The 27,441-nt window shown below is 36.1% G+C and overlaps 2 protein-coding genes across 7 annotated transcripts in view; one reads left to right on the plus strand and one right to left on the minus strand.

The window, feature by feature from the left end:
* Positions 1-757: 757 nt before the first annotated feature.
* On the plus strand, positions 758-16,864 carry LOC123878163. Its single transcript, XM_045925267.1, has 10 exons — positions 758-943; positions 2,051-2,257; positions 3,186-3,272; positions 3,966-4,076; positions 5,289-5,508; positions 11,527-11,591; positions 13,675-13,788; positions 14,400-14,459; positions 16,143-16,308; positions 16,644-16,864. Exons 1-10 carry the CDS (start codon positions 908-910, stop codon positions 16,796-16,798), a joined length of 1,221 nt encoding a protein of 406 aa, XP_045781223.1. The 5' UTR covers positions 758-907; the 3' UTR covers positions 16,799-16,864.
* A 1,275-nt stretch (positions 16,865-18,139) lies between these two features.
* The window catches only part of LOC123878161 (calpain-B-like), a 44,968-nt gene continuing 35,666 nt past the window's right edge, over positions 18,140-27,441 (minus strand). For 3 of the 6 annotated variants that reach the window (XM_045925258.1, XM_045925260.1, XM_045925262.1), the window contains 5 exons: positions 25,879-26,082; positions 24,361-24,488; positions 23,814-23,935; positions 22,933-23,006; positions 18,140-20,295 (listed from right to left, as the gene is read on the minus strand). In XM_045925258.1, coding sequence (XP_045781214.1) covers positions 20,213-20,295; positions 22,933-23,006; positions 23,814-23,935; positions 24,361-24,488; positions 25,879-26,082 — 611 coding nt within the window. In that variant the 3' untranslated portion in view covers positions 18,140-20,212. Of the gene's footprint in view, positions 20,296-22,047; positions 22,121-22,932; positions 23,007-23,813; positions 23,936-24,360; positions 24,489-25,878; positions 26,083-27,441 lie in introns of all 6 variants that reach the window. The other 3 variants (XM_045925263.1, XM_045925264.1, XM_045925259.1) reach the window with 2 other exon arrangements.

Below are 27,441 nucleotides of genomic sequence, written 5' to 3' on the forward strand. Positions count from 1 at the left end.
ATGGTTATAATCATCATAGAATAATAATAATTATTATTATAAACAGCCTTTGCTGCTGCTCGTTCATTCAGCGCCAGCGGGCTGTTTCCCGTCCTATTCTGAGCGAACTCTACTCGTGAACTGTAGATCGTTTCCACATTATCTGATCCGGTATCGGTCACCGGTACAATATCATGTAGTATCTTCACATATTTCCGATGAAATCGTTCCAATTCCACCATTTTCTCTTTGTACGGGGCGCGGGCAGGGTCCTGGCTAATAATAATAATAAAGTTTCCCAAAAAATATACAGAAATTATATAATTAATATTCAGACTAAAATATAAGGTAAGTAAGTAGGTACATAAAATAAAATAAACTACATATTATTATTTTAATCAAAACTCAAAATAATATTTTTAGAAAACTTTATTTGCTGTATCCTTGGGCTGTATCTATATTTGAGACACAAAAAAGATCTGTCCACTCACTCTCTTTTTCCCATTATTTTTTTGCTCATTAAAATTTCGTTGGGAACCTACAAGGCTCAAAAAAGCTAGAACCCAAAGCCGTGAAACGTATTCAGGTTTACCTACTCTGTGCATTACTCTGCGCCGTACCATGGTGCCTCTGTGATGGTGCCGTAAAACTTAAAAAAAACCCTGGTCTGTGGTAAAACCAGTTTTAAAAAAAATATATAGGTTATGGTTATGTACCTACTACTATTAAAAGTTTATTTATTTTCAAATTTGAATACATAAATAAGTATAATATTATTAACTAAACATTAATTTTTGTTTTAATATAACTACTTCAGTGAAAAATTATAACATCTTAACTAAAAGAATTATAATATTTGATATTAGAGTGAACTAATTTACTTTTACATATTATTTTATTTCCTAATGGTTAAATAATTGTTGCTAAAATGGTTATCATAGCAATTGAAAATATTCCACTTAAGGTAAGCAATTAGGTATAGTTCTATTGTTAATTGGAATGATTTAGTTGAATTTAAAGGTATACATATTGTAGAAAATATTTCGGAGATTGCCTCCGGTGTCTCACGTCCATGTCTCGGAGCCGTGCGGGCACCGACTCCTTGGATATGGTAGGAATCAAATCAGTGGTAAATTATTTTGACGATTCAAAAGCGCTTGTAAAAGTTTATTTGAATAAAAATCTATTCTATTCTATATAACCTGTCTTTGTTTTTGCTAGCGTTTTAATTATACTCTATAATTAAAACGCTAACTCTGTTTTAAAAATGCATATATTCTATTCTACGCCGTGGATGCCCGGGGTCCAGACCCACGACAGTGGGTGCAGAGCACCCATCTTGTTGGTTTAGCGGCTATGTAGGTAGGGGACTTCAGACCCTGTATCACTTTGACCGTTGCCGATCTATTGTGATCGCCACCGTTGCACCGTTAAGTGTCACAGTTCAAGTCCAATACTGATTGCCGCCAGAAACAACAGCAGCTTCTTGGCCGAGATGTTTTACGCCTCCTTAGGGGTATGTGTTTCCTAGGGAGGAGGCGAAAAACTGAAGACTATGTTTATGCATCATGTGGCTGACATTGAAAGATGATGTATAGGGGCATTTCCACATCCTCTTTATAGAGCCTACACATATCGGTGTCTTGGAGTTTGAGGTTGAACACATGTTCAATCCACAATGCCCTGTTAATGCCTGCACTAGAATGGATAAATTTTTCCCACCTGTGTGTCGTAGTAATGGTTGGTTAACAGGGTTAGCTGTGCTAGTCTTTCGGGTATGCCACAGACAGGCTCAGGTCCTATCTGTCACCCCCTGGTAGAAATAACAGGTAAAAAATGGTGTAAGTAAAAAATCTTATGTCAAAGTATTTTTTTACACCTAAAAATTAGACTTTATACTTTGATGTAAGATTTTTTACAACTTTATTACCAAAACCACCATGATCCAAATTTCACAGTTGCTGATCATTGCTCTTTGTGTTGGGGACAATACACAGAGAAACTTTCTGCTTTTATTAAATAATGAAGGTCTGGTACGCACTGACTCTTAGCCCATTACTCTTGTTCACAGATAAGTTTGAGTGCACTAGTGAAAAATCTCACCCCATTAATAAACGGAGAGTTTGAGGCGTTTAATTTCACACACAACAAAAAAGGTAGCAAAACTGCATACATACGTCTTGCAGGGAATTTGACTAGAGATGTGATTAAAAGAATTAACGCCAAGAAGATTGGACCTTATCAATTAAAAGCATTTATACCAGATAATGTGGCAGATGTATGTTTCACACTCTTTCCTTTTTAGGGTTCAGTATCTCCAGAGAATAAAGGAACCCTTATAGGATCTCTTTGTTGTCTGTCTGTTGTGCCTGTCAAGGTGATCAAAACCTTTAATTTATAGGGTAATGGGGACCTAGAATCATTTGAGGTAGCAATGTCTTATAGCACAAGTTAAGGGGAAAATCAGATAACCCTAAAGTGGTTTATCATCATCATTATGATCGTCGCCGGCTCACTACAGAGCACGGGTCTCTTAGAATGAGAAGGGTTTGTCCACAGCCTACCATGCTGGCCAAGTGCGAATTGGCACACTTCACACTACTTTGAGAACGTTATTGAAAACTCTTAAGGAGTGGTTTCCTCACGATGTCCTTCACCATTAAAGCAAGTGATATTTAATTACTTAAAAACACATGGCTCTGAAAAGTTTGAGGTGCGTGCCGGGGATCGAACATCACAGCTTTTTGCAATTGAATTTGTGGTTAAATCACAAAAAAAATGCCCATCCGTCCGTCGTGTCTATCAAGAAACCTATAGGGTACTTCCCGTTGACCTAGAATCATAAAATTTGGCAGGTAGGTCTTATAGCACAAGCACAGGAATAAATCTCAAAAACCCAGAAAAAAAAAATTGTTATTTAATTTTCAAAGTAAGATAACTATGCCAAGTGGCGTATCATATAAAAGGGCTTTACTTGTACATTCTAAAACAGATTTTTATTTATTTTTAAGCATAGTAGTTTTAGATTTATCGTGAAAATGTCGAAAAAATACCTGAGTACGGAACCCTCGGTGCGCGAGTCTGACTCGCACTTGGCCGGTTTTTCAAACTAATTCCATGACATGAAGTACGTTTTATAGCCTCTCTTTATTTTTCAATAAAAAAAGGTTTACATCGCGTCGCCTGTTATTTATTTTATGTTACAGCTACCACTCAACCCTGTTCTAAAGACAGTTCCTAACGAGGAACCTGTTCACAGTTCTTACCCGACTGTGGCAAAACCAAAAGGAAGGGTAATGATTTTAGCTGTCTATGTATGTATGTATGTATGTATGTATGTTTGTTCCAGATTCTGTGTGTTCCACCGTAGGGCCTAAACTACTTGGCCGATTTTAATGAATGAGGTGTCAATTGATTCATTGTAAATGTCCGGGTAACATAAGCCATAGTTTATACGAAAAAATTGACCTAACGGATGTTACATCAAAAAAAGTGGAAATCTCCAACAATTTTTTTTTTGCTATTGTATCAAGTGGGATGTCGAATGGAAGAGGAGAAAATTCTGAGCTCATGAATAATGTACAACTGTAAATGTAGATAATTTTGATTCATGATCAACCAACCCATTTCCGCCCCACTGCTGAGTATGGGTCTCCTCTCAGAATGAGAAGGGTTTAGGCCATAGTCTGCCACGCTGGCCCAATGCGGATTGGCAGACTTCACACACCTTTGAGAACATGGAGAACGCTCAGGCATGCAGGTTTCCTCGCGATGTTTTCCTTCACCGTCAAAGCAAGTGATATTTAATTGCTTAAAACGGACATAATTGAAAAGTTAGTGGTGCGTGCCCGGGATCGAACCCCCGACCTCCGATTAGGAGGCGGACGTGCTAACCACTAGGCTATCACAGCTTATTAATTTTGATTGTGGGTAATATAATTTTTCAGAAAATATGTCATGTTTAATATTATAATAATTTATTTTAGCTCCTCAGCAGAGCACTGCATAACATAATGTTAGAAATGCAAACCATATTCACTGGACTGTACCGCCTGAGCGAAACTAGTGAGCACCAGCTCCTGGAGACCATCGGAAGTGTGAGCATCTACCCATCGCCGGCCCACAGCTAAGCATGGGTCTCCTCTCAGAAGGAGAAGGGAATACGCCTATTTTTAGGGTTCCGTACCTAAAAAGGAAAACGGAACCCTTATAGGACCACTTTTTTGTCTGTCTGTCTGTATGTCTGTCCTTCGTTCGTCCGTCCGTCCGTCGTGTCTGTCAAGAAAACCTATAGGGTACATCCCGTTGACCTAGAATCATTTTGGCAGGTAGGTAGGTCTTATAGCACAAGTAAAGGAATAAATCCGACAACCGTGAATTTCTTGTTACATCATTAAAAAAAAAATTAAAATGTGTTTTAATTTTAAATATATAATAATTTTTCAACTTTCTAGTTTCTTATAGTATAGTTAATATACCCACGTAGCCGCCTCAAAATTAGCCCTAAAATAGAGATTTTTCAAACTTTCAGAATGAATATAATTTTACTAAATTTATCATTTATAAATTATAATTTTTTTGAAATATTTTTATGTATAAAAGTTGTTGATTATTCAAATAAAAAAAAATATCGATTTAGATCAATTAATACAAATAATAGAATAGTAGGCGTGATACGTTTGTATGGAGAAGGTAAGGTAAAGTTCGCCGGCTTATCGGTGTTTTATAGGATATATTTCGGAGAGTGTGCACAGGAACTTTTCGATCTTGTCCCCCCTTCACCATTTTACCACCGAACCGCAAGACGTCGGGCGAGTTTCCATCCTTACGTCGTCGACATTCCATTTACACGCAACGAACGTTTTACGTCTTCATTCCTCATACGCATGGCTAAGGTTTGGAATACTCTCCCGCGATCTGTGCTTCCTACCAATTACAATCCGGGTATCTTTAATACAAGAGTGAATAGGCACTTTCTAGGTAAACGCGTCCCATCTTAGACCATATCATCACTTTCCATCAGGTGTGATTGTGGTCAAGCGCTTGTCTATTGTGAATAAAAAAAAAATTGGTTGTCTGTAAAGTCGGTTTACTGACGATAGTTGAACGTGACAACAAGGGCCGATTGTGCTTCTTTGTCGCTCGTTCCGCGCTCTCGCTTGCACTTCAAGCCTTACATGGAACGCCTCAGAGCGAGGTAACGCCGCATGAGTCATGTTTTTTCGTGCGTGCAGCCGGCTCTATCGAATTATAAGACGTTGTCACCTCAAAAAAAGAAGCACTTAAGAAAGGCCACCTTAACATTCCAGATAGTATATGAACGCCTCAAACACATCAAAGATGACCCAAGTCACCCCAAGCCGACATGCTTCCACCTGACGAAGAAGTACCGCAGGAGATATCCACACGACACGGACTACGAGTTCATCATGCAGAACTATCACGCCATCCAAGACGCGCTGGGCAAGCCGCGTACCAATCCCAAAAAGAGGCAATTGATGGCCTTACCCCCTCTAGATCGGGCGTTTAGTGAGTGGTTTTTTACATCCATACTAATATTATAAACTAGCTGATGCCCGCAGCTTCGCCCGCGTGGATTGGTCAGATCCCCTGCAGCATCAGGATTGAGGAGTTGGACTCCAAATTTTTTATGAAACAATGTCGCAAAGTTCCTCTAACGATTAAAAAAGAAATGACGCAAATCGGTTCAGAAATCTCGGAGATTTCAGTGTACATAGGTAGAAAAACACAACTCCATTTTTGAAAGTCGGTTAAAAAAGTAGCCTATGTTACTCCCTGGTCAATTCTCTACTTGTCTGTGAAAATCCCGTCAGAATCGGTTCAGCCGTTCCCAAGATTAGCCTTTTCAAACAAACAGACAGACAGACAGACAGACAGACAAAAATTTTAAAAACGTGTGATTCAGTTATAGTATCGATCAAATAACCATATGACCTTAATATGCGGTAGTTATTTCGAAATTACAGACAGACACTCATTATTCATTAGTATAGATGCGAAAGTGTGTCTATCTGTCTATCTGTCTGCTACGTTTTCATGGCCCAACCGCTGAACCGATTTTTTTGGTACAGACTTGGGGTACATCGATTTTTTTTTTTAAATCTTAAAATAAATTAATCTTTAATCTTAATCTTTTTTTTATCAGCCCTAGCACAGACTACAGTCTATTTGGGCTGCAAAATTACAAACACCAGTCTCAGTTTTTATCTAGTGCTTTGGTCTACAACAATTGGTGTAAAATGTTCTTTTTTAATTAAGTCTTTAATTAAATAAAATAAAATAAAAACTCTGGGAAGGACATAGACTACTTTTTATCCCGGAAAATCAAAGAGTTCCCACGGAATTCCTAAAGACCCATCCTCTCAACCGATTTGTATAAAAGGTACCGAGTAGCTTGCATAGACAACTTTTTATCCCGGAAAACCAAACAGTTCCCACGGGATCTTCAAAAACCTACATCCACGCGAACGAAGTCGCGGGCATCCTCTAGCCTTATATATAAAAATCAATGTTTGTATGTTTGTGTTCTATGGGCGGCTAAACCGCTGATCAGATTGTTATGAAACTTTGGTAGGGTGTTCTGAAGGCGCCCGAGATGGTTCCTGCATTAAAAAAAACTATATATATATATTTTTTTTTTATTTTTATTTATATATATATATATATATAAATTAAAGAAAACATGTTTGTTTACGGCAACTAAAAATAAAAACCAACTAAATAAATAATTATTAGTAGGGTAGAAAAGATAATATACTAACCTTTACCGTCCAATATTTTTCGTCCGCCGCCAAGTGCTTGGCAATCTTTTAAACTGGACGCTTTCAAGTAAAGATTTTTATATAAACCTGTGAGGATGATACTGCCATTGGCGCAATTAGAATGCCATAAGCCTACTTTGTCGTATTAGTTTACAAATTGCGAAAAACCAAATTAAATTTGAATTTCGCGGGCAGGTCCGTGTCATACCTTAAGAGGATACTTGTCAACAAGCCCCCGTCGATTTCCTACGTATGATATTATTGTTCTTATCTCTATCTGCCCTGGTTCGTGCATTCTCGGTTCCTAGATCGGTACATTTGTGATATCCAATTCAAATTGCTGTGATTGGCTGAATTTACCATGTTCTTGCTGCGACAGTGAGTTTGAGCCACTAGCGGAACAATGTTAGCCGGTCAGAAATGATTGCAATTAGTCAACCTGTTTGACGTCCGTGTTCTGTTTTCGATTACAAAAAAGCAAAAATTGTTGTTGCAATCATCAATTTTAGCAAATAGTGAAAGAGAGTCGGCCAATCAGAGGTCACAACTACCGCCACACTTTCTGTCAAACTTTGGCAGTAGGCTTGCCGAGTAATGAAAACAAATTTTTCATTCTGTCTAGGTGTAGGGTAGGTGTAGGGTTGCCACCTGCCTCTTTTAGATTTACAGGCTACCACCATCAAAAATACGGGGTTTAGATTTGTTTACGGGAGACATTGTTTCTTATATATTGTTGTATTATTGTATTGTTTATTATTGTATTTGAAGAAATAGGCGGTGGTTCTCTCTGAAAGCTTATTTAGATATTCCAGTTTATTTGTATGTTTTGTATTTTTTCTCTGTATGTTGCCGGGTCTTGATCGGTGAACTGTGTTTGCAATGTGGTTTTAAATAAAAGATTATTTATTTATTTCAATAGCTTTTAAAAACTCTTCATTTTGTAAAACAAAATGCATGTTAACTTAAAATTACATTTAACTTGTAATTCCACCTTCAAAGTATCAATACCATGGCCGTAGCCAGGAATTGATTTCGGGAGAGGTTTTATCAGGGCCGGAACTGAATCCTGTCATGAGGAAAAATACGTTCGCTCAACTTTATGGGCTAATTACCTGGTTAGTTGAATTTCGCCTTTCAATTTGATAGTGGAATAAAATACAACAATGAAAAAGCGCAGCGCAGTGAGCGTAAGTGTTTTTGGTTCAATACAGAAAAAAATAAGTGAAAGGGAAACGAGTTTAGCCATAGCAAGATACTTCTTTACCAAAATTTTGATACTTACTATTCAGAGGTAACTTGCACCCCAGAAACGAACATAAGCTTTTTATCCCGGAAAATCCCCCACGGAATTTTTAAAAACCTAAATTCATGCAGACGAAATTGCGGGGCATACACCAAGTAATACAAATTCAAAACGCGAGTGAAGCGAGCGCGAAATGTTTGATATATTTCCAAAAAAAATTGGTAAGCAAATGCAAGAAATAGTGTAAGTATTATTTTAGGTTTAGGTTTTTGACGGTCTCCCAGACGCAGTGGCCATTTCTAAATTTCTGGTCTGGTGGGAGGCTTGGGTCATGGCTAGTTATATGGTTAGTATGGCCCTACCGGCCAAGAAATTAGACTGCACTATTACCACTAGGAGAGATTAAAGTCAAGGGCTAACTTGTATAAAAAAAGGCTTAGATCCTAAAACCAACCTCCGCCTCTTTGGCTACGGCCATGATCAAAATCGAGTGGGTTTCGGCTACGCAGGTATTATTCTACGCATTGTCGCACAAGGAAAATATGTATTCTTTCTACTGGACATAACGTCAGCGTTTGGTTTCGCAAGCCAACCCGGCTGAATTTGTAAAAAACCGGCCAAGTGCGAGTCAGACTCACGCACCGAGGGTTCCGTATTCGGGTATTTTTTTTCGACATTTTACACAAGAAATCAAAACTGTTATGCATTAAAAAAAATATGCATAAAAATAAATAAAAATCTGTCTTAGAATGTACTGGTAAAGTCCTTTCATATTTAATTTCATACTTAATTGACCCACTTGATTTAATATTTAGTTACTTTGAAAATTGAAAATACTAATATTTGTTCATGAACACATGACAGACGAAGAGACGGACAGACGGACAGATGGACAGACAGACAGACGGACAGACGGAAAGACAGACAGACGGACAGACAGACAGACAGCGAATTGATCCTATTTCCTTTTTGCTTTTGAGGTACGGAACCCTAAAAATATTTAGTTTTATTTGCCTCATATTTTATTTTCATAATTACGGGTTTCTGTATCCTGAAATACCAACCAGTAACCAGTAAAATACGGGGCCTCTGGCAACCCTACTCGGAAATCACTGTCACATTCAAGTTAATGTCAAATATTTTGTTTTCGATTACAGAAAGCTGCATCAATCATTATTAAAATATTTTATTTGTTGTGATTGGCTGAATTTTTGAGTTTCAGCCAATAAACAGACTGTTTGCCAATTAAACGTCATAACAATATAAATGCCAGAAAGTTTAACCAAATAAAACAAACTTAATGAGAACTTAGTGAGAATGCAAACGGCACACAATTTATAATACATATTATGTTAGTCGTATATAATAGATATTATAGTAGTCGTTCACTTTGGTAATAGTCAGATTGTCATCAGTAAAATTGATATTGGTTGATGTATCGTAAATTATTGTTTCGGTGACAAATATTTTTATAATCTATTTATCTTTGAACAGAATGGAATAGAATGAAATGGAATGGAGTACAATGATAAATTTTTATTCCTGTAAACTTTTAGGTAAACTTCAAAGTGTTTTTTGGTCAGAAAAATTTACCACTGGTTCGGAATGCCGTTCCTACGTTTCTAGGGTTTCGTACCTCAAAACGAAAAACAGAACTCTTATAGGATCACTTTGTTGTCTATCTCTCTGTCTGTCGAGTGTGTCAAGAAAACCTCTAGGGTACTTCCCGTTGACTCAAAACCATGAAATTTGGCAGGTAACCTAACTGCGTAATTTTGGCTAGTTTTTTTAATCGATAAAGAAAGTTTGCGACATTGTTCAATAAAAAATTTGGATTCCAACTCCTCAATCCTGATGTTGCAGGGGACCTGACTACTAAAGCTAATGGGATTTAAAAAGTGTTGATTATTAATTGATATTGAAGGTATCTATACCAAGTAAATACTTTGTCGTTGACCTCAACCCTGATGCTGTAAGAAATTGCATTCCTAAATCCTGGTGATCCCTCGGGATTTGAAAAGGATCATCCGTTTAAATGTTCTTACGTGATACAGAACAAAAGTTGCCTCTCCGTAATAGCCCGTCCCCGGGATGCAACTTGTTTCTGTATCACGTAAGAATATTTAAACGTGATACAGAAACAAGTTGCATCCCGGGGACGGGCTATTACGGAGAGGCAACTTTTGTTCTGGGAAATGAAAGGATCGGGATTTTCAAAAACCTAAATCCACGCGAGCAAAGCTGTGGGCATTAGCTAGTTGTAAATATATTTAAAAGCTACTATAAGATAATAAATAAGGTACTTATTTCCTTATATTTTTATTGTATGGCAGCGCGCGGTTTTAAATTATAAATTGCACGTCCTGTCCTTTTCTGTAATACATTTTTTTCTCAATATCTATCGCTTTATCTCATAGCAAGAGTCCGTAAGACATAATACAGTGAATATAGGCAAAATATACAATTTTTGCAGTTTCCACGTCAGTACCTGTCGAATTTTTCTAACAGTGTAAGCAGCAGAGCTGAGTTTACCATCAAGTGTTGATATGTGGGTGTTCCATAGAAGCTTTGCATCTAACGTTATACCGAGAAACACGGGGTTCTCCTTTATTTTCAACATATGATTATTAATCAATGAATTTATGTCATTTAAGGTCCTGGTATTGGGCAGTGTGAATTGAACACACTTAGATTTCTTTGCATTTGGAATTGATTTGGAAGTAAATTGTTAGCAATAAATCAGAGAGTGACCTGTGATATGGCATTACATATAGTATACATTGTCAAAAATTATAATATTAAAGCTGTGCGTATTGCGTGAGGAATAGGTTGCAAGAGAGTTGCAACTTGCAGGGTTTGATGCATGCGCTATTGCCAGCAAACATGAGACATATTTTTATCTACAGGCAACGTCTGAGTAGGTAACGCATACGTCTAACGCAAGTTGAAATGTACCAGTGTATTTAGTTAGACCTATCGACAAGTTTAGAGTCGGGTGTAGTTTAAATGTGGCCCGTGTGTTTAGGCCAGTTTAGACTGTCAGTTCCGCCCCCCGTCACCGTCGGGGGTTGGTCGTCCCCCGCACCTCACCACCCCTCTTGCAGAAATCGAGACAGCACGAAATTTTCAAGATTTCTGGGTGTAATTTCTGGTTTTCGTAGTTCCAACATAATTATAACAATATAAAATATATAACGATAATTTTTTTACTGCATGATATTCATTAAATTTTCTAGGTCTGTGGTTTTTCCAAATTTCATTAAATTGCTTCGTTGTCTAGAAAAACGAGCACAAAGTTGGGCCTTTTTTTAAAGAAAAATACAAATCTTTGAACCCCTGTAATTTTAAAACTACATATTTTTAGAAAAATCTAAAACACCACAGACACAGATATTAGTTTCTAGACTATGTCTGCAAAATTTCATGGACTTTGGTTGCTTAATATTCAAATGAAATGGGAACTACTATTGTATGGAGTAAGTGACGGAGAGAGCTCTGTTAAAGAATTATATTTTGTTGCAGGTTACATGTCGCAGGACACGTTGTACCAGATGTGCAATAGCGAAATCGAAAGAATATCTCAGAAGGTATATTTTATTACTAGCTGTGCCCGCGACTTCGTTCGCGTGGAATAGTGACCGCGCTTTATATAGCCACGGACGCTCAGGCGCGAGGCGTGTAGTACGTACTCTGTACGTTAAAAATGTTCGCCGTGATTCTTTAAATTGACATAACTTTTTTATTTATGAACCGATTGACATGAAATAAACACTGAATGTTAAGTGAAGCTTACTACAATATATTAGTGAAAACCGTATCTAAATCAAATAAGCCGTTTCTGATATTAGCGTGCACAAACACACAGACAAACAGACAAAAAAAATATTAATTACAATTTCGGGTTCGGCATCCATATAATAACAACCCCTGCTACTTTTTTTTATATATTTCCATTGTACAGATACCACTTTTCTATGTAATTTTATTATATGTACCTATAGATCATTATTATCTGCCTGATAATTACTACCGACTAGCTGATGCCCGCTACTTCGTCCGCGCGGATTTAAGTTTTTCGAAATCCCTAGGGAACTGTTTGATTTTCCGGGATAAAAGTAGCCTATGTGTTAATACAGGGTATAATCTATCTCCAGATCTCCCCATGTCTGATTTGATCACAAAGAGAAATTCCAAGCGTAGCTTTCTCCATCGGTTCTCGGATTTTTCCGTTTACTTGTGCTATCCATACTAATATCCATCCATATTCCATACTTAATATTAATATTATAAATGCGAAAGTGTGTCTGTCTGTCTGCTTGCTACTTTTCACGGCCCAACAGTTTTACCTATTCTGACGTAATTTGGCACAGAGTTAGCTTATATCCCGGGGGCGGACATAGGTAGACTATTTTTAATCCTGGAAAATCAAACAGTTCCCACGGGATTCCCAAAAACCCATCCGCTTAACCGATTTGTATGAAATTTGGTACCAAGGTAACTTGCGTCCCTGTAATTGACATTGGCAACTTTTTATCCCGGAAAATCAAACAGTTTCCACGGGATCTCTAAAAACCTAAATCCACGCGGATGAAGTCGCGGGCATCGGCTAGTATGACATGAATTCATGATTTTAGGTCAATGGGAACGTTCGTGAGTGATTTCCATCACACTAATATTATAAAGGAGAAAGTTTGTATGTGTGTGTGTGTGTGTGTGTGTGTGTATGTTTGTTACTCCTTCACGCAAAAACTACTGGACGGATTTGGCTGAAATTTGGAATGGAGGTAGATAATATCCTGGATTAGCACACAGGCTACTTTTTATCCCGGAAAATCAAAGGGTTCCCACGGGATATCGAAAAACCTAAATCCACGCGGGCGAAGTCGCTGGCATCGGCTAGTTATTAATAGGTATAGATTGTTACGGCTATACTCACGTATTTAGTCGACGCGACGTAAGCCCGACTAGTTTCAAACCCATCCGGCGTCCTTCTTCATAGGGACTGAGCTCGCTGCGCGTAGCGGTTAAGACTGCGATAGCCGTAAGGCGTCATTCGCACGAGAGCTTTTTAACGTCCGTTAAAAAAGCGTTCAAAAAGAACAAATGCATTCCCAAGTATCTGTTCACACGTCAACGCTTTTTTAACGCGCACTTTGTATTATCAGCGCAACGCCGGGTTTTAACGCTAAGTTTTTTTAACGCACTGGGAATTAGGGCTAACAATCTATACTTACAACGGGAAGTACCCTATAGGTTTTGCTTACGTTTCTTTTTTCGTGGTTGATAAATAAATGTTTTTATTCAATAAATGACATGTTGGCACTGTAAAATAATATATAATAATAATTTTATTGTGACATAATATTAATTTTTAACATCTTTTAAATTTTGACATTGTTCTACTTGACTAATTATTGTATTAATAATTATTATATTTGCATGAAAGAAATGGTTTATTACACTGGACTCATTGTATGCTATTTGTACCACCTTTTGTACCTGTACTCAGCAAATAAAGAATAATATGATATGATATGATACCCTGAATTGACAGACATGACAGATAGACAACGAAGTGATCCTATAAGGGTTCCTTTTTTTCTGGAGATGTTAAACCCTGAAAACAACCCACGTAAAGTGTGAACCTGTCCTAACCCTTGTTTGTCGCAGCTAGTGGGTCATGTGAATGGTTTGGAAGTGAAGGAGGAGACGTCGACGCCCGAGGAAGCCGCGACGATGAAGGTCCGGAAACACTTGAAGGATCTATCGCCTCACCTACCTCATGTGAGTATCATCATCATGACGAAGGATCTATCGCCTCACCTACCTCATGTGAGTATCATCATCATGACAGAGCAGAATACCCTTCTCCTCTCAGAGTGAGAAGGGTTTGGGATAGCCAAAACCCTTCTCCTCTCAGAGTTAGAAGAGTTTGGGATGGCCAAAACCCTTCTCCTCTCAGAGTGACAAGAGTTTGGGATGGCCAAACCCTTCTCCTCTCAGAGTGACAAGAGTTTGGGATGGCCAAAACCCTTCTTCTCTCAGAGTGAGAAGAGTTTGTTGCTCATCCGTTGCTCCGTTGCAGCGTGATTGAAGGAAAAACCAACAAAAAAACACACTTATAATATACCTAGAGCTAGAGCCTCGATAGCTCAACGGTTAAGCGGACTGAATTCCGAAAGGTCGGCGGTTCAAACCCCACCCGTTTCACTATTGTCGTACCCACTCCTGGCACAAGCTTTACGCTTAATTGGAGGGGAAAGGGGAGTATAAGTCATGATTAGCATAGCTAATACTCCTTAAATAAAAATAACTAGCTGATGCCCGCAACCTCGTCCGCGTTGATTTAAGTTTTTAAAAATCCTGAGGGAAATCGAGTTTTTTTCTCGTTGCAGATGGTGCGGCATGTGATTGCCAAGCACTTGGGGGTGGACGAAAAATATTGTTCGGTAAAGGTTAGTATAATATCTTTTCTACCCTACTAGGTAATTTTTTTTTAGTTGCTTTTTATTTATGTTATTTTATATAATACTAGGGGATGCCCGCGACTTGTCCGCGTTGATTTAGATTTTTATAGATCCCGTGGGAACTGTTTGATTTTCCGGGATAAAAGTTGCCTATTTCGATTAGACGCAATCTACTTCGGTACCAAATTTCATACAAATCGGTTAAAATCCCGCGGGAATTCTTTGATTTTCCGGGATAAAAAGTAGCTTATGTCCGTCCCCGGGATATAAGCTAACCCTGTATCACATTTCGTCAGAATCGGTCACACTGTTGGGCCGTGAAAAGGTAGCAGACAGACAGACAGACACACTTTCGCATTTATAATATTAGTATGGAGTATAGAAGTATGGATTAGATGCGCTGTTTCGTTATCAGGTCGTGGCACCAGGGCTCTTTATTTATTTATAATATTACATGTTTCTAATTATAACTAACTAGAGGATGCCCGCGGCTTCGCCCGCGTGGATTTCGGTTTTTTAAATCCCGTATAGGAACTCTTTGATTTTCCGGGATAAAAAGGATGGGAAGTATCCCAAGTCTACCCAATTTCATTAAAATCGGTTTAACGGTTGGGCTGTGAAAACGTAGCAGACAGACAGACAGAGAGACAGACAGACAGACAGACACACTTTCGCATTTATAATATTAGTATGGAAGTATGGATATCATATATTGTAGGTAGGATGTGATTAAAACGCTAGCAAAAACTTAGCACTATTGTTATACTACCTAAACACAATCCAATACAAATATCCATTTTCCTTACAGGTAATAATTGTAGGTTAATGATTTAGTATTTTTCAAACCCGCAATGTATAGCGTGCAATACTCGAAGTCAATGCCTTGTTTACGATGCTGCATTGATCTCGCGGCACCTATCTACGCAACAAACGTTTAATTCTAGCGTCAGTCAGATGTTTTATTTGCAGCGCATTGCAAAAAATTTAAAAATACAGCGATACCGTGGCTTAGCGTTCAGGACGTCAGGCGCGAACCCAAAAGACCGAATCCTGCCGGTTTTGAAATTTTTGATATGTATTAAAAATTATCTAGAAACCTTGAAGTGTAGGTAAAAACACTATATCATAAAAATTATAAAAAGTTGAAAACTAAAACATCATAAAAATTATATAAAGTTGAAAACTAAAACCCGACTGCTATCGTCATAATAAACACTGAAATATTAGAGTAAAATTGTTTTTCTGTCGCTTGGTATATTTTAATGTTGTTGTACATTTATATTTATGAGCTCAGAATTTTCTCTTTCATTTGACATCCCACTCGATACAATAACAAAACAAAAATTTTTGAGACCTCCACTTTTTTGATGTAACATCTGTTAGGTCAATTTTTTCGTATTAAATATAGCCTATGTCACCCGGACATTTACAACGAATCAATTGACACCTCGTTCATTAAAATCGTCCCAGTAGTTTAGGCGCTACGGTGGAACACACAGAATCTGGATACAAACATAGGTACATACATACATAGGTACATACATACATACATAGACTGCTAAAATCATTACCGTTACTTTTGGCTTTGCCGCAGTCGGGTAAAAATATTATTAACCTCTCTTCGTTTTTGCTAGTATTTTAATCACGCCCCATTTTTAACCTCTTATCCAGATATACGGAGATCGCTACTTGCCCAGCAAAGAAATAATGGCGCCGTTCACCGAACAGTTCCAACCTGCGCACACTTCCCGCTCGGAATACATGTTCAACCTACTCACACTGCAAGTGCCCCGAGAGATGTATTTGAAACTGCTCAAAGCCGATGGCCAAATTCTGAGTAAGTTCCCTCACTCTCATACTTATTGGTACGGCAGTTCGACACTACCGGAGACGATCAGGTGCGGGACCAGCGCCAATCAATGCGGATTGGCAGACTTCAGAGACTTGAGAACACGGAGAACTCTCATGCATGTAGGTTTCCTCACGATGTTTTCCTTCACAGTTAAAGCAAGTGATATTTAATTGCTTAAAACGCACATAACTGAAAAGTTAGTGGTGCGTGCTCGGGATCGAACCCCCGACCTCCGATTAGGAGGCGGACGTTCTAACAACTAGGCTGTCACAGCTTATTGTTATTATTACCCCCACGTTAATAATCAATTTTTTTTGCAGATCGTAACGCTAAATTAATGATAAGACCAGGCAGGTTACCTTTCTACCAAGTGAAGCGGTTCACAGAGGCGCCCGACCTCGATGAATCGCTGCCTGACGAAGGCCAGGGGACGATGGAAGACCAGCTAGATGAAGAGCATATGGAGTACTCATAGTCGTGGTAGAAGGAAATCAGTTTCTAAGATAAATTGTGGACGAATAATAAACATTTTTAAAAGTAACACTCGTTTTTATTATAATAATCCTAAAATCAATGAGCCTCGATAGCTCAACGGTTAGGACTGAATTCCGAAAGGTCGGCGGTTCAAGCTCAACCCGTTGCACTATTGTCGTACCCACTCCTGGCACAAGCTTGACGCTTAATTGGAGGGGAAAGGGGTGTATTAGTCATGAATAGCATGGCTAATATTCTTTTTTTTTTAAAGGATAAGTTGACGTAAGCCTGACTAGTTTGAACAGATCCGGGGTTTGAAACTAGTCGGGCTTACATCAGCATCGACTAAATATATGAGTATAGCCGTTACATTCTATACTTATAATGGAAATCACTCACGATAGTTTTAACATTATCATGACTACAGGCCTTTTTCATCATCATCGCCGGCTCACTACAGAGCACTGGTCTCCTTTCAGAGTGAGAAGGGTTTTCGCCATAGTCTACCACGCTGGCGGAGTGCGGATTGACAGACTTCACACACTTTGAGAACATTATGGAGAACTCTCAAGCATGCAGGTTTCTTCTGATGTTTTTCTTCACAGTTAAAGCAAGTGAAATTATTGTTTGGAAAAATTCGCGAACCAGTAGTAGACCTCGCATTTTCCAAGCAATAATTTCTCGATTTAATTTTTATTTTGTCGAAATGGATAGCAGATTTAGGGCATTCACTTAGCCACGGCTCTTAAAACCTTCAATACTAAATTTTGAAAGTTTGTAAAGTACCTATAGTGGAAAAAAAAAATCAAAATCGGTTCATTAGTCATTAGATTAAGTACTTTATCTTTTTACTATCAAATTAGTCACAGTATTGGTGGTTAGACTGTTGTACTGATGATTCCACCAGTACAACTTTAATAGCTTATATCTCGGAAACGGGACACAATTGATTAATACAGGTTTCATAGGTGGCCACTATTTTGGAAAAATTATTTTTTTTCTAATTACAGCTAGGTAGGGCAAAATCTTCAAAGCCCCGTGTACGCCCCTAGGTAAGTTGAACAAAGTTGTCGAATCTTTTCTGATCCACATGAGCTGTTGCCGCCGCAAAAGTAGCTGCAGACGTAGTTGCCGGGGTATCTATCAAATAAATCATTTATGACTGATGCTGTCAATGCAGGTTAACAAAAATGTTTTAACCTGAATTTACAGCAAAACGGAACGGAGACTTGATAAAGAACTTGGCTCCTTTTTAAAGGAAAAAGGAGACAAGTTCTTTATCAAGTGAGGATTGTAATCTTCGCCGATAAAAGCATTGGGAAGTTAAATAAAACGAAAAGCATAAAATTATAACATTATTTATTTCAGATCTCACATGGGATATAAAAAAAAAATTAAAATTGTCATATAACTTACATTCATAAATACTTGCAATAATAAAAAAAATAATAAAAAATGCATTGTCGACGCAACTTAGCGCTTAACATACAAATATATATTTATTTCAATAGAATATTCGATTTTTTATCAGCTCTGTATACATATCTAAGCACCTAGCTTTAATCGCACAGTAACTAAAGAGACGATCCTCGACTATTTTTTTTTACTATCATCGAGTACATAGCATAAAAAAACGAGTAGAACCGCATTAAATTAAATAGTTTCGGAGTTTCTTTTTGGATCTTTGCCTATCCAAAAAAAAAAATTGTTATTTAGTATAGGTTATAATTTATAATCTTTACATTTCTTAGACGCATGCATGCATGAATGCATAAATTTAAAAAAAAACTGGTAATCTTAAAGGAGGTTGGCGAATTTAGACCCAGCATTTTTAAAAACCGTTCGGATTCAGAAATCATTTGATTTTAATAATATTTTTCAGAGTATTTTTCTTTTAAAAGATGGGGATCAAAAATATAATTATTCACAAGTGCACATTATAAATAACCGTTACATGGTAATACAAGTGAATATCTTTATTCTCCCAACTTTATTTGATAGACTTTGATGAAGTTTTTTGTTAGACTGGTTTACTAGAACAAGCATGAAAAGTTTGATTCGTGAACGTGGGCTTGAGGCTCACGGTTTTGTAAGTTTGGGTCTGAAGCTATGTAATTCGCCAATCTCCTTTTACACAAATAAGTTCTCGTAGATAGTTCTAAATTGGATCCAAAATGATAGTTATGTCGGGAATTATAATAATATTAGTTCCTAGTGGTCTAAATTCAAGTTATATCCGCCCAAAGTGGCCGATAGTTGGCCCCTTGTGATTATAAAGTGGGCACATTCTGGTACTGTATATTTGTACAGGTCAAAATTAGCCAATGACCGAAATTGGTCTTTAGCCTAACATGGGTCTGAAATGTTGACCTAGTTTTATTTGTGGCTTTGTGGTCTAATATTAGACCAATAACTAAGAACATAATAGCTGTATTGACTACATACTCGATGTCTAAATCTGGTTAATTCTGGTTATAACTGGAATGAAAAATCGGTGGATACAAAAATACTGCTATTCCTTATGTTTATTACATTTTACTCTGTTATATGGACGACTTAAGGCATTTTAATATTAGGAATATTAATTAGTTATTATTAAATAGAAAATTACAACATCAAATGAAAATGAAAAAAACTGAAATTTATAGGATTTTTGTAAATTACAATGAACATACCCGTAATCGTTTTAAAAAAGATAAAACCACGACACCGAAATATAATAGAATAATGATTTGTGACGTAAAAATCTCTACAAAATATTATTGAAAATCGGAATAATATAATGATTATATTTGGCGATTTAAAGTGCTAAAATTGTAGACTTAAAATGAGGGTAGTTGAATAAAAAAGTACTTTATAGTACAACGAAGAAAAATACGTAGTAAAGATATCCTTTAGTATTGTTTTAGGTTTAATAGGTAATCTTGAAAAAAAATGGTTTAGGTACTATGTAATGGTGGATCTCCTCAATTTCCATAGGAATTAAGGATCTAGCGTTATTTCCATATTATATCCCATTATTTATTTTTAAACTAAAATTAATTAAAACTTTTTATGAATTATTAAAAAAAAAACTTTAAAAAATATTACTGGTAAGTATATAATTAAAGAAACACTGTTAGTGACATACACTTTTCAATTTCAAATTTTATTTGATTAGTTAGCATGATGAGTAGATTTTGTTTCATACTTAAATGATGTTAATGATTCTTTCTCAAGAATCTTTATGATTTCGTATGCCTATATTGTCTGCTGTAAGTATATTTTATTTAATTTATTACATAATAATGTCACAACCCTAAAAATTTACAACAGTTAAAGAAAAAAATATTCAACTACCCTCAAAGTACAACAAAATCGATCAATAATAGACTTTATTTTGATAGTGACAAGGCATATTATACAGTCGTATATCTTAAGAGTACACTGTGCGATTCAGCCATTCGTCGAGGGAAAACGTGGCGAAGTCACCCCCCGATGACCGACCCTTGAAGGTATCTGGAAAATTTTGAAAAAAAAAATATTAAAAAAAATATAATTTTTTGGTGCGTATGCACGGTTAGTAAGCGATTAGGTGCAATTTTTGTAGCTATTTGCATGGTATTTAAGTTTTTTGGAATTTCGAAGTTATAATTTATATTAAATCTGGCAATAATAGTGAAGATACTTGCAAATAGCTATAATATAAATTGATGTTCAGTGATATTTATTGTCTGCAAACGATGTTTTTAAGTGATTGTAATTTAATAAATAAAAAAAATCGAATTTTAGCTATATGTAGTGGTTTTTTTTTTCATCATAATTCATAACATTTTTTTAGTATCCTTGCAAACAATACTATGTGAAAAAGGCTTGTAGGTAATACTTTTAATATTTAAATTAAACATTAAAAAAATTTAATATGTTACAGTAAAACTTTAAGACCTTATCTAATTACTGTACGAATCATGCCTGCTTGGAATGGTGTCCAGAATACTAGCTGCATTTCCACGCTCTAGCGTGAAAATCAGCGTGGCTGTCTACAGCCAGGCTGATTCTTTGTGTAAAAATGAGCCAGCGCTTTTGTCAGCTGATAAAGCTAATAGCCGCGGGTGAAATGTTTCGAAATATAATTTCAGCATACCTTCAAGCCTTAGTGCGAAGTGAATCGATTTTATCCAATTTGTAGTATCTTATGATCATGTAGTATCTTCAAAAAATGGGATTTAAACCACTTATCATGTGAATTATGGAAAGGGGTCACGACCTTCAGTAATGAGGAATACAATGCAGAGTTCTCACTCTGAGAGATATACAACTATGGAACCATACCTTAATTAAGGGGTTTTTGAGGTCATGTTATGATATTTTAACATAATAATTTATTATTTTTACACTTCGATTATAAAATATACGGTTTTAAAAAAAAAATATAAGTATAGAAATTTCCTTGAAGTGTGAGTAAAAATATCATAAGAATTATAAATCTATACTAATAAATAAAATTGGAGTGTCTGTCTGTAATTTCGAAATAACTACCTCATATTAAGCTCATAGGGTTATTTGAACGATACCTTAACTGAATCACACGTTTTTAAAACTTTTGTCTGTCTGTCTGTTTGAAAAGGCTAATCTTTGGAACGGCTGAACCGATTTTGACGGGACTTTCACAGGCAAGTAGAGGATTGACCAGGGCGTAACATAGGCTACTTTTATAACCGACTTTCAAAAAGGGAGTTGTGTTTTTCTACCTATGTACACCGAAATCTCCGAGATTTCTGAACTGATTTGCGTCATTTCTTTTTTAATCGATAGAGGAACTTTGCGACATTGTTTCATAAAAAATTTGGAGTCCAACTCCTCAATCCTGATGCTGCAGGGGATCTGACCAATCCACGCGGGCGAAGCTGCGGGCATCAGCTAGTACATAATATATACGGTTTGTTATTCTTTTAGGGTTCCGTACGTTAAAAGGAAAAACGGAACCCTTATAGCATCACTCTGTTGTCTGTCTGTCAAGAAACTTAAAGGGTACTTCTCGTTGACCGAGAATCATAAATTTGGCAGGTTTTAGTTCTAGCGCAAATAAAACGAAAAATCTGAAAACCGTGAATTTTTTGCTTACATTACAAAAAAATAATTAAAAATTGTTATTTTTTTGCTTGATGGTGGAATGTTTCGTATGTGTTTTTGATTGGTTTTTTAAAGGAAATTGGATAAAAACGAATGATTTATGTATACATATAGTATATACGTCTGTATGTTATATACTTATGTCCGGGCGTCTGTCCGTCCGCTCAGGGGTTCTGCTCTCGTTCGAGATTCTCGAGCGGTTCGTTGTTGGCTGTTTCATTATAATAATTGTATATTTATAACTAAGTATTACATACATAGGTATACAAGAAATACTATGATAACACCTATATTTTTAATTTTTTTCATTTTTACTTTACCTATCTACTTTTTTACTATAATAATAATTAAGTTATAATAATTAAAGATAAGATGAAATAAAAAAAAACCCATCTTTTTTTAGCTATATAAACTGCAATAAAAATATAAATAACTGTACTTGAGATCTATTTTATAAATCAATTAGTAATAATTACCTACGTTATTACAGATATAAATTAAGTTTTACACATTTTACATAATTTATCAAGTTTACACAATTTATTGTGAATCAAATAAACCAGTGCTGTATTTCATTTACACTTGTTATTTACTTGAAATAATTAAAAATTAAAAAGAAAATGAATGCTTTATTTAAATAAAAAATCTACTAAATGCAAAATGAAACCCTAATTAATTATTTTAAATATTTCACTATCGCTACTGTAGTTTTATTTCTATTTAATCATTATCATCATCATCATCTCAACTTATCGCCGGCCGATTATTCAGTACGGATCCTCTTAGGTTGAAATCTAAAGAGTGCACTTTGACTTTGCTTAGACTTAAGTTTCAGTTGAAACGAGACAGATTTACGCCAGCGGTATAACGCTGTCTCGTTTTAACAGAGTCTTAAGTCTGAGCAAAGTCAAAGTGCGCTCGATAGATCTCAGCCTTAGCTAAAGTGGAGAGAGGAGACCTGTGCTCAGTAGTGGGCCGGCGATGGGTCGAGAAGAAGTGAAGTAATATTTGAATGTAGCTCACCGATCATGGTCTTGAGTCTCACGGCGCACATTATGAAATCATCAAATTGTATGTAGCCATCGTGTGATCCGTATCTGTAATAAAAAACAAATATAATAAAACTAGATTAGGACATAGCGCTTCATCATCATCATCATCAGCCTGTGGACGTCCACTCTTGGACATAGGCCTTCCCTATAGAGCGCCCCGGTCCTCAGCCTTCCTCATCCAGCTACTTCCCGCCAGCAGCTTTATATCGTCGGTCCATCGTGCTGGAGGGCGTCCCACACTACGCTTGCTTAAACGCGGTCTCCACTCAAGGACTTTCCGGCTCCAACAGCCATCGCCTCTACGACAGGCATGGCCTGCCCACTGCCACTTCAGCTTGCTAATAGTTTGGGCTATGTCAGTGACCTAACGCTTATGGCTATCCTATTTGGGAAGACGGCGGTCCTATTCCGGACACGCACCTCTAACTTTTCAGAGTTGTGTGTGTTTTAAGCAAATAAATAAAAAAATTTAAGCCTCAATAGCTCAACGGTTATAGGAGCGGACTGAAATCCGAAAGGTCGGCGGTTCAAACCCCACCCGTTGCACTATTGTCGTACCCACTCCTAGCACAAGCTTTACGCTTACTTGGAGGGGAAAGGGGAATGTTAGTCATGATTCAAATGGCTAATATTCTTTTTTTTTTTTAAATATCACATTGGGGCCCCAAGGTGCTAGATAGAAAGGGCAGCGTGGGAAGACTCCCCATCAGGTGGACCTGAGAAGACATCAGACGAGTAGCAGGTAGTCGTTAGATTCAGGCGCGGCGCAAGACGTGTAGAGTGTGGAAGCCCCTACAAGAGACCTATTGTCCAGTAGTGGATGTCTATACCTGTAATAATGAATGTATTTACCTGTGAGCAAGGACGTTCAATACGTGTGCGTTGACCGTGTATCCAGCAGAATGAAGCGCATCTCTCAAGTGTTGGGGAGGAATGGCGCCGCGGCCCTCCGTGTCGTACAAACGGAATACAGCCTGTGAAACAAAAAAAAAATTTCATGTAGGGTAAATGCTAATTCATTGACTCTACCACCGGTTCACAATACAGGTTCTACTGACGAGCCGGCAAGAAACTCAGTAGTTGCTGTTTTCAAATCGAAAAAATTACACTATGTAACAAAACAACCCACCTAATATATTTTTTTCTGTACGTTGATAATGAATTAAAAAAAAAATTAGACCATCCTGTGGGCAACTCAGCCGGTTGTGTCCACGCGACTTCCCTGAATACAATCTATCTCTGTACCAAATTTCATCAAAATCTGTTAAACGAATGAGCCATTCAAAGGTAGCAGACACACTTTCGCATTTATAATATGGCGATGTTAACGCAGCAGTACTGTCAATTTCTTAAAATTGTAAAACTCATAAACAAAATTGTAAAATCCATAAATACATACCCTCCAATTGCGTAAATCGATCCAAAGAGATTTGAACTCCTCAAACCCGAGGCCGCCCGAGTTATCCTTATCCAACATCGCAATCATGCTTCTGCAGACGTCCTTAGAGAATCCTTGGCCTTTCAGTTCTGTAACGCATGTAAATATGTTACAAAATGCATAAAAAATGTTCACCTGTAATATCCGCAAAACATGTAGCTTAAATAAACTATTTATTATTTTTCAAATTGAAATATGATAGTATGTTTATGTAACTTACAAAATAGTAAAGCAAATATTGTAAGTTACATAAAACAACTGTTTTACTGTAGTTGACGCAAAAATCCTTATTTATTTAAGCTCATGGGGTCCGAAAAAAAACAATAACACAAATTAAAATTTTATCGAAATGGAGGTGAATTATGGTAATGACTGAAATAAAATTTATGACATTTACATAAGTTATGTAATGTTTAAAATGCCCATTTTTGAGAAATATTGCCAATCAAACGTGCTGACATGAAGCTTTTTATAAATCTAAATATTACCAAATTGTATTGATTATATTTACATTTTGTATGGTGGTTAGTAGCGGCGTTAAGCAAAAGTAAAAAAGTAAACACTGGTTAGAAACCAAAATTATCGGCCGATATATAAATTGGTTTAATAATTTTAGCTTCTAATCAATGAACAGACAGTCAAATAATCCGTAATAACATACAATGTAAAATAATGCGAACAAAAACTATAATAGACATACACAAATGCAGAGCATTATTTTACAAGTAAAATAAAGATATTATAGAAGTATAATCAAAAAGTAGTACACAATAGTCGAAAAATCTGAAAAAATTATAATAATGCATACAAAAATAGACATTTTAAAGCAGATATCCTCCATTTCTCTAAAAGACTTTAATCTAATAAACTCGTGCATGCATCGTCGCCTCGCTTCCTGTAACATGTAAAAATGTGTATTATTCGTATATTATTGAAAATCAAACAAAACTGTGTATTATGAATCCGATTTACAGTAACAAAATGATCATTTTGTGAAAATTTAACAAACTTTAGTCACATTTAAGCAACTCGAACAATTCATGACCATAATATTCAATATCAAATCGATGATGAAACGTATTAAAACAATCTATTAATAACTTTTATACAAAAACTGTAATTTTTATGAACACAAACCATTGCAATGACAGTAAGTGTATCAAATATTTAATTAGTTATGTGTTTGAATATAAATTCTAATTAATTTAAAACTCGCATACGTAAATCCAAAATCTATTTATGAGATTTACATAAAAAATGTGGCTTTTGTAAATCTCGTTATCGCGAGGTATCGTGTGATACCTCGCGGTTGCGACTTGCGGTTGGTTAAGATGAATTTGCTCTTGTCTAATATTGAATTTTATCTTTTTAAATAAAAATAATTTAACCAAAAAATCGCACACGTATCGCATACAAAAAAAAAACATTTATGGAATTCACACAAAAATGTAACTTTTGTAAGTCTCGTAAACACGATACCTTGTGGTTGCGGTTGGTTGAGATGAACTTGCTCTTGTGGCTGTTGCGTCTGCATGGTCTGCAGATCTACGCCGATCTCCTTGCAGATGGGTGTGCAAAGTGCACACAGCAGCTGCTCGAGACAGTTTTGCTCCTGTGGGGGAGCTCCCTGCGTTATCCCCCCTCCCCCTCCATCGTACGCCCCGCCATGACGCATTGCCATTTCTGCACCCCAATAATTACTATGTCACATAACTATTCTAATAGTATTAATTGTTATGACGAGAACTAAAATTAAAGGTATCCCCTTAGCACCAAATTTTTTGCGAATCTTTCATTACACATCACTGACACATTTCCCCTATTCTTAATTTAATTTTTCTACCAACTTGAAGTTCGTAACGCTTGGATAAGAGTAAATCGAAGACTAAATATACAAAAATACATACATAAATCGACCTTGTGATAAAAGTTACTTTAATAAATACGTTAATCACGGTGCTAGGGGGTCTATATATACCATTTGTACTATTTTTAATTTTATTAATATTTAAAATATTTTGTACTAAATAAACGAGAATTTAATCGAATTATAAAAGTAATTGGACTTTGAATATTTTTAATATTTTTACTTGCAATGCGATATACTATATAGCTGAGTACGAAAATATCTACATACTTACAAATCAAAATAAAATTTGCAAATTATATTATATAACACCAATACAAGTTGTAAATAAAGAGCTATACTACTTTTGCCATATTATATAAATAATATATTATATTAAACATATAATTTCACTATCAGCAAATAAAAAGTTCTTCAATATTCAAACCTCATTGTGTAAATAAAAAATACGACTAGAAATTAAATATTTACAAAATGAAATTAAAAGTGTAATATCTATTTTTTTACTAAATCACTTACATATATATTGGTCTTCGGACGGTTTCCAATAAAACAAATTTAAAAAAAAAGCAGCATTAAAATGGCACAGAAGCGTTATCAGTTATCACATTGAAAGCTCAAAATGGGCATTTTTGTAAATTACACAAATATGTAAAAAGAAATATTGTAAAGTTTTATTAATATTTTTATCAATATACAGTCGAGGAAAAAATGTTTATAAAATGGACCTTAAGTTTTCATTATGAAATGTTAATTTGTAATTTTTTCCTGAACTGTACATGTTTCAAGGCATAATTCCTAATTAAAAATACTTATAAAGCAAAAGGGGTAGAACAATAATGTAATTTTTAGTCGAATCCACATCTATTTGATGAAACTTTAGTATAAAGTTGGCAGCTGTTCTGACTTTAAGTTTGAGTTTATTATAGAACTAAGAAAAAAACTTTAAAGCAATATTTTGGAAAACATCTTGGAATGCTTCAAAAGCTCTACTTACATAATAAAAAAAAATTATAATACCAAATTTTTCTCATACTTAATGAAATATTTCTAACAAGTTTATCTTTATTCATAATTTTTTTACTACACCTATTTTGTGCGAGTGCAGTGCGATGAAAAAAATCCTGTAAGTTTAAAAAAAAAAACATCTGACTGACACTAGAGATCAACGAACG

Source organism: Maniola jurtina, chromosome 25 (assembly GCF_905333055.1).
Source record: "Maniola jurtina chromosome 25, ilManJurt1.1, whole genome shotgun sequence".
NCBI classification, from domain to species: Eukaryota; Metazoa; Arthropoda; class Insecta; order Lepidoptera; family Nymphalidae; genus Maniola; species Maniola jurtina.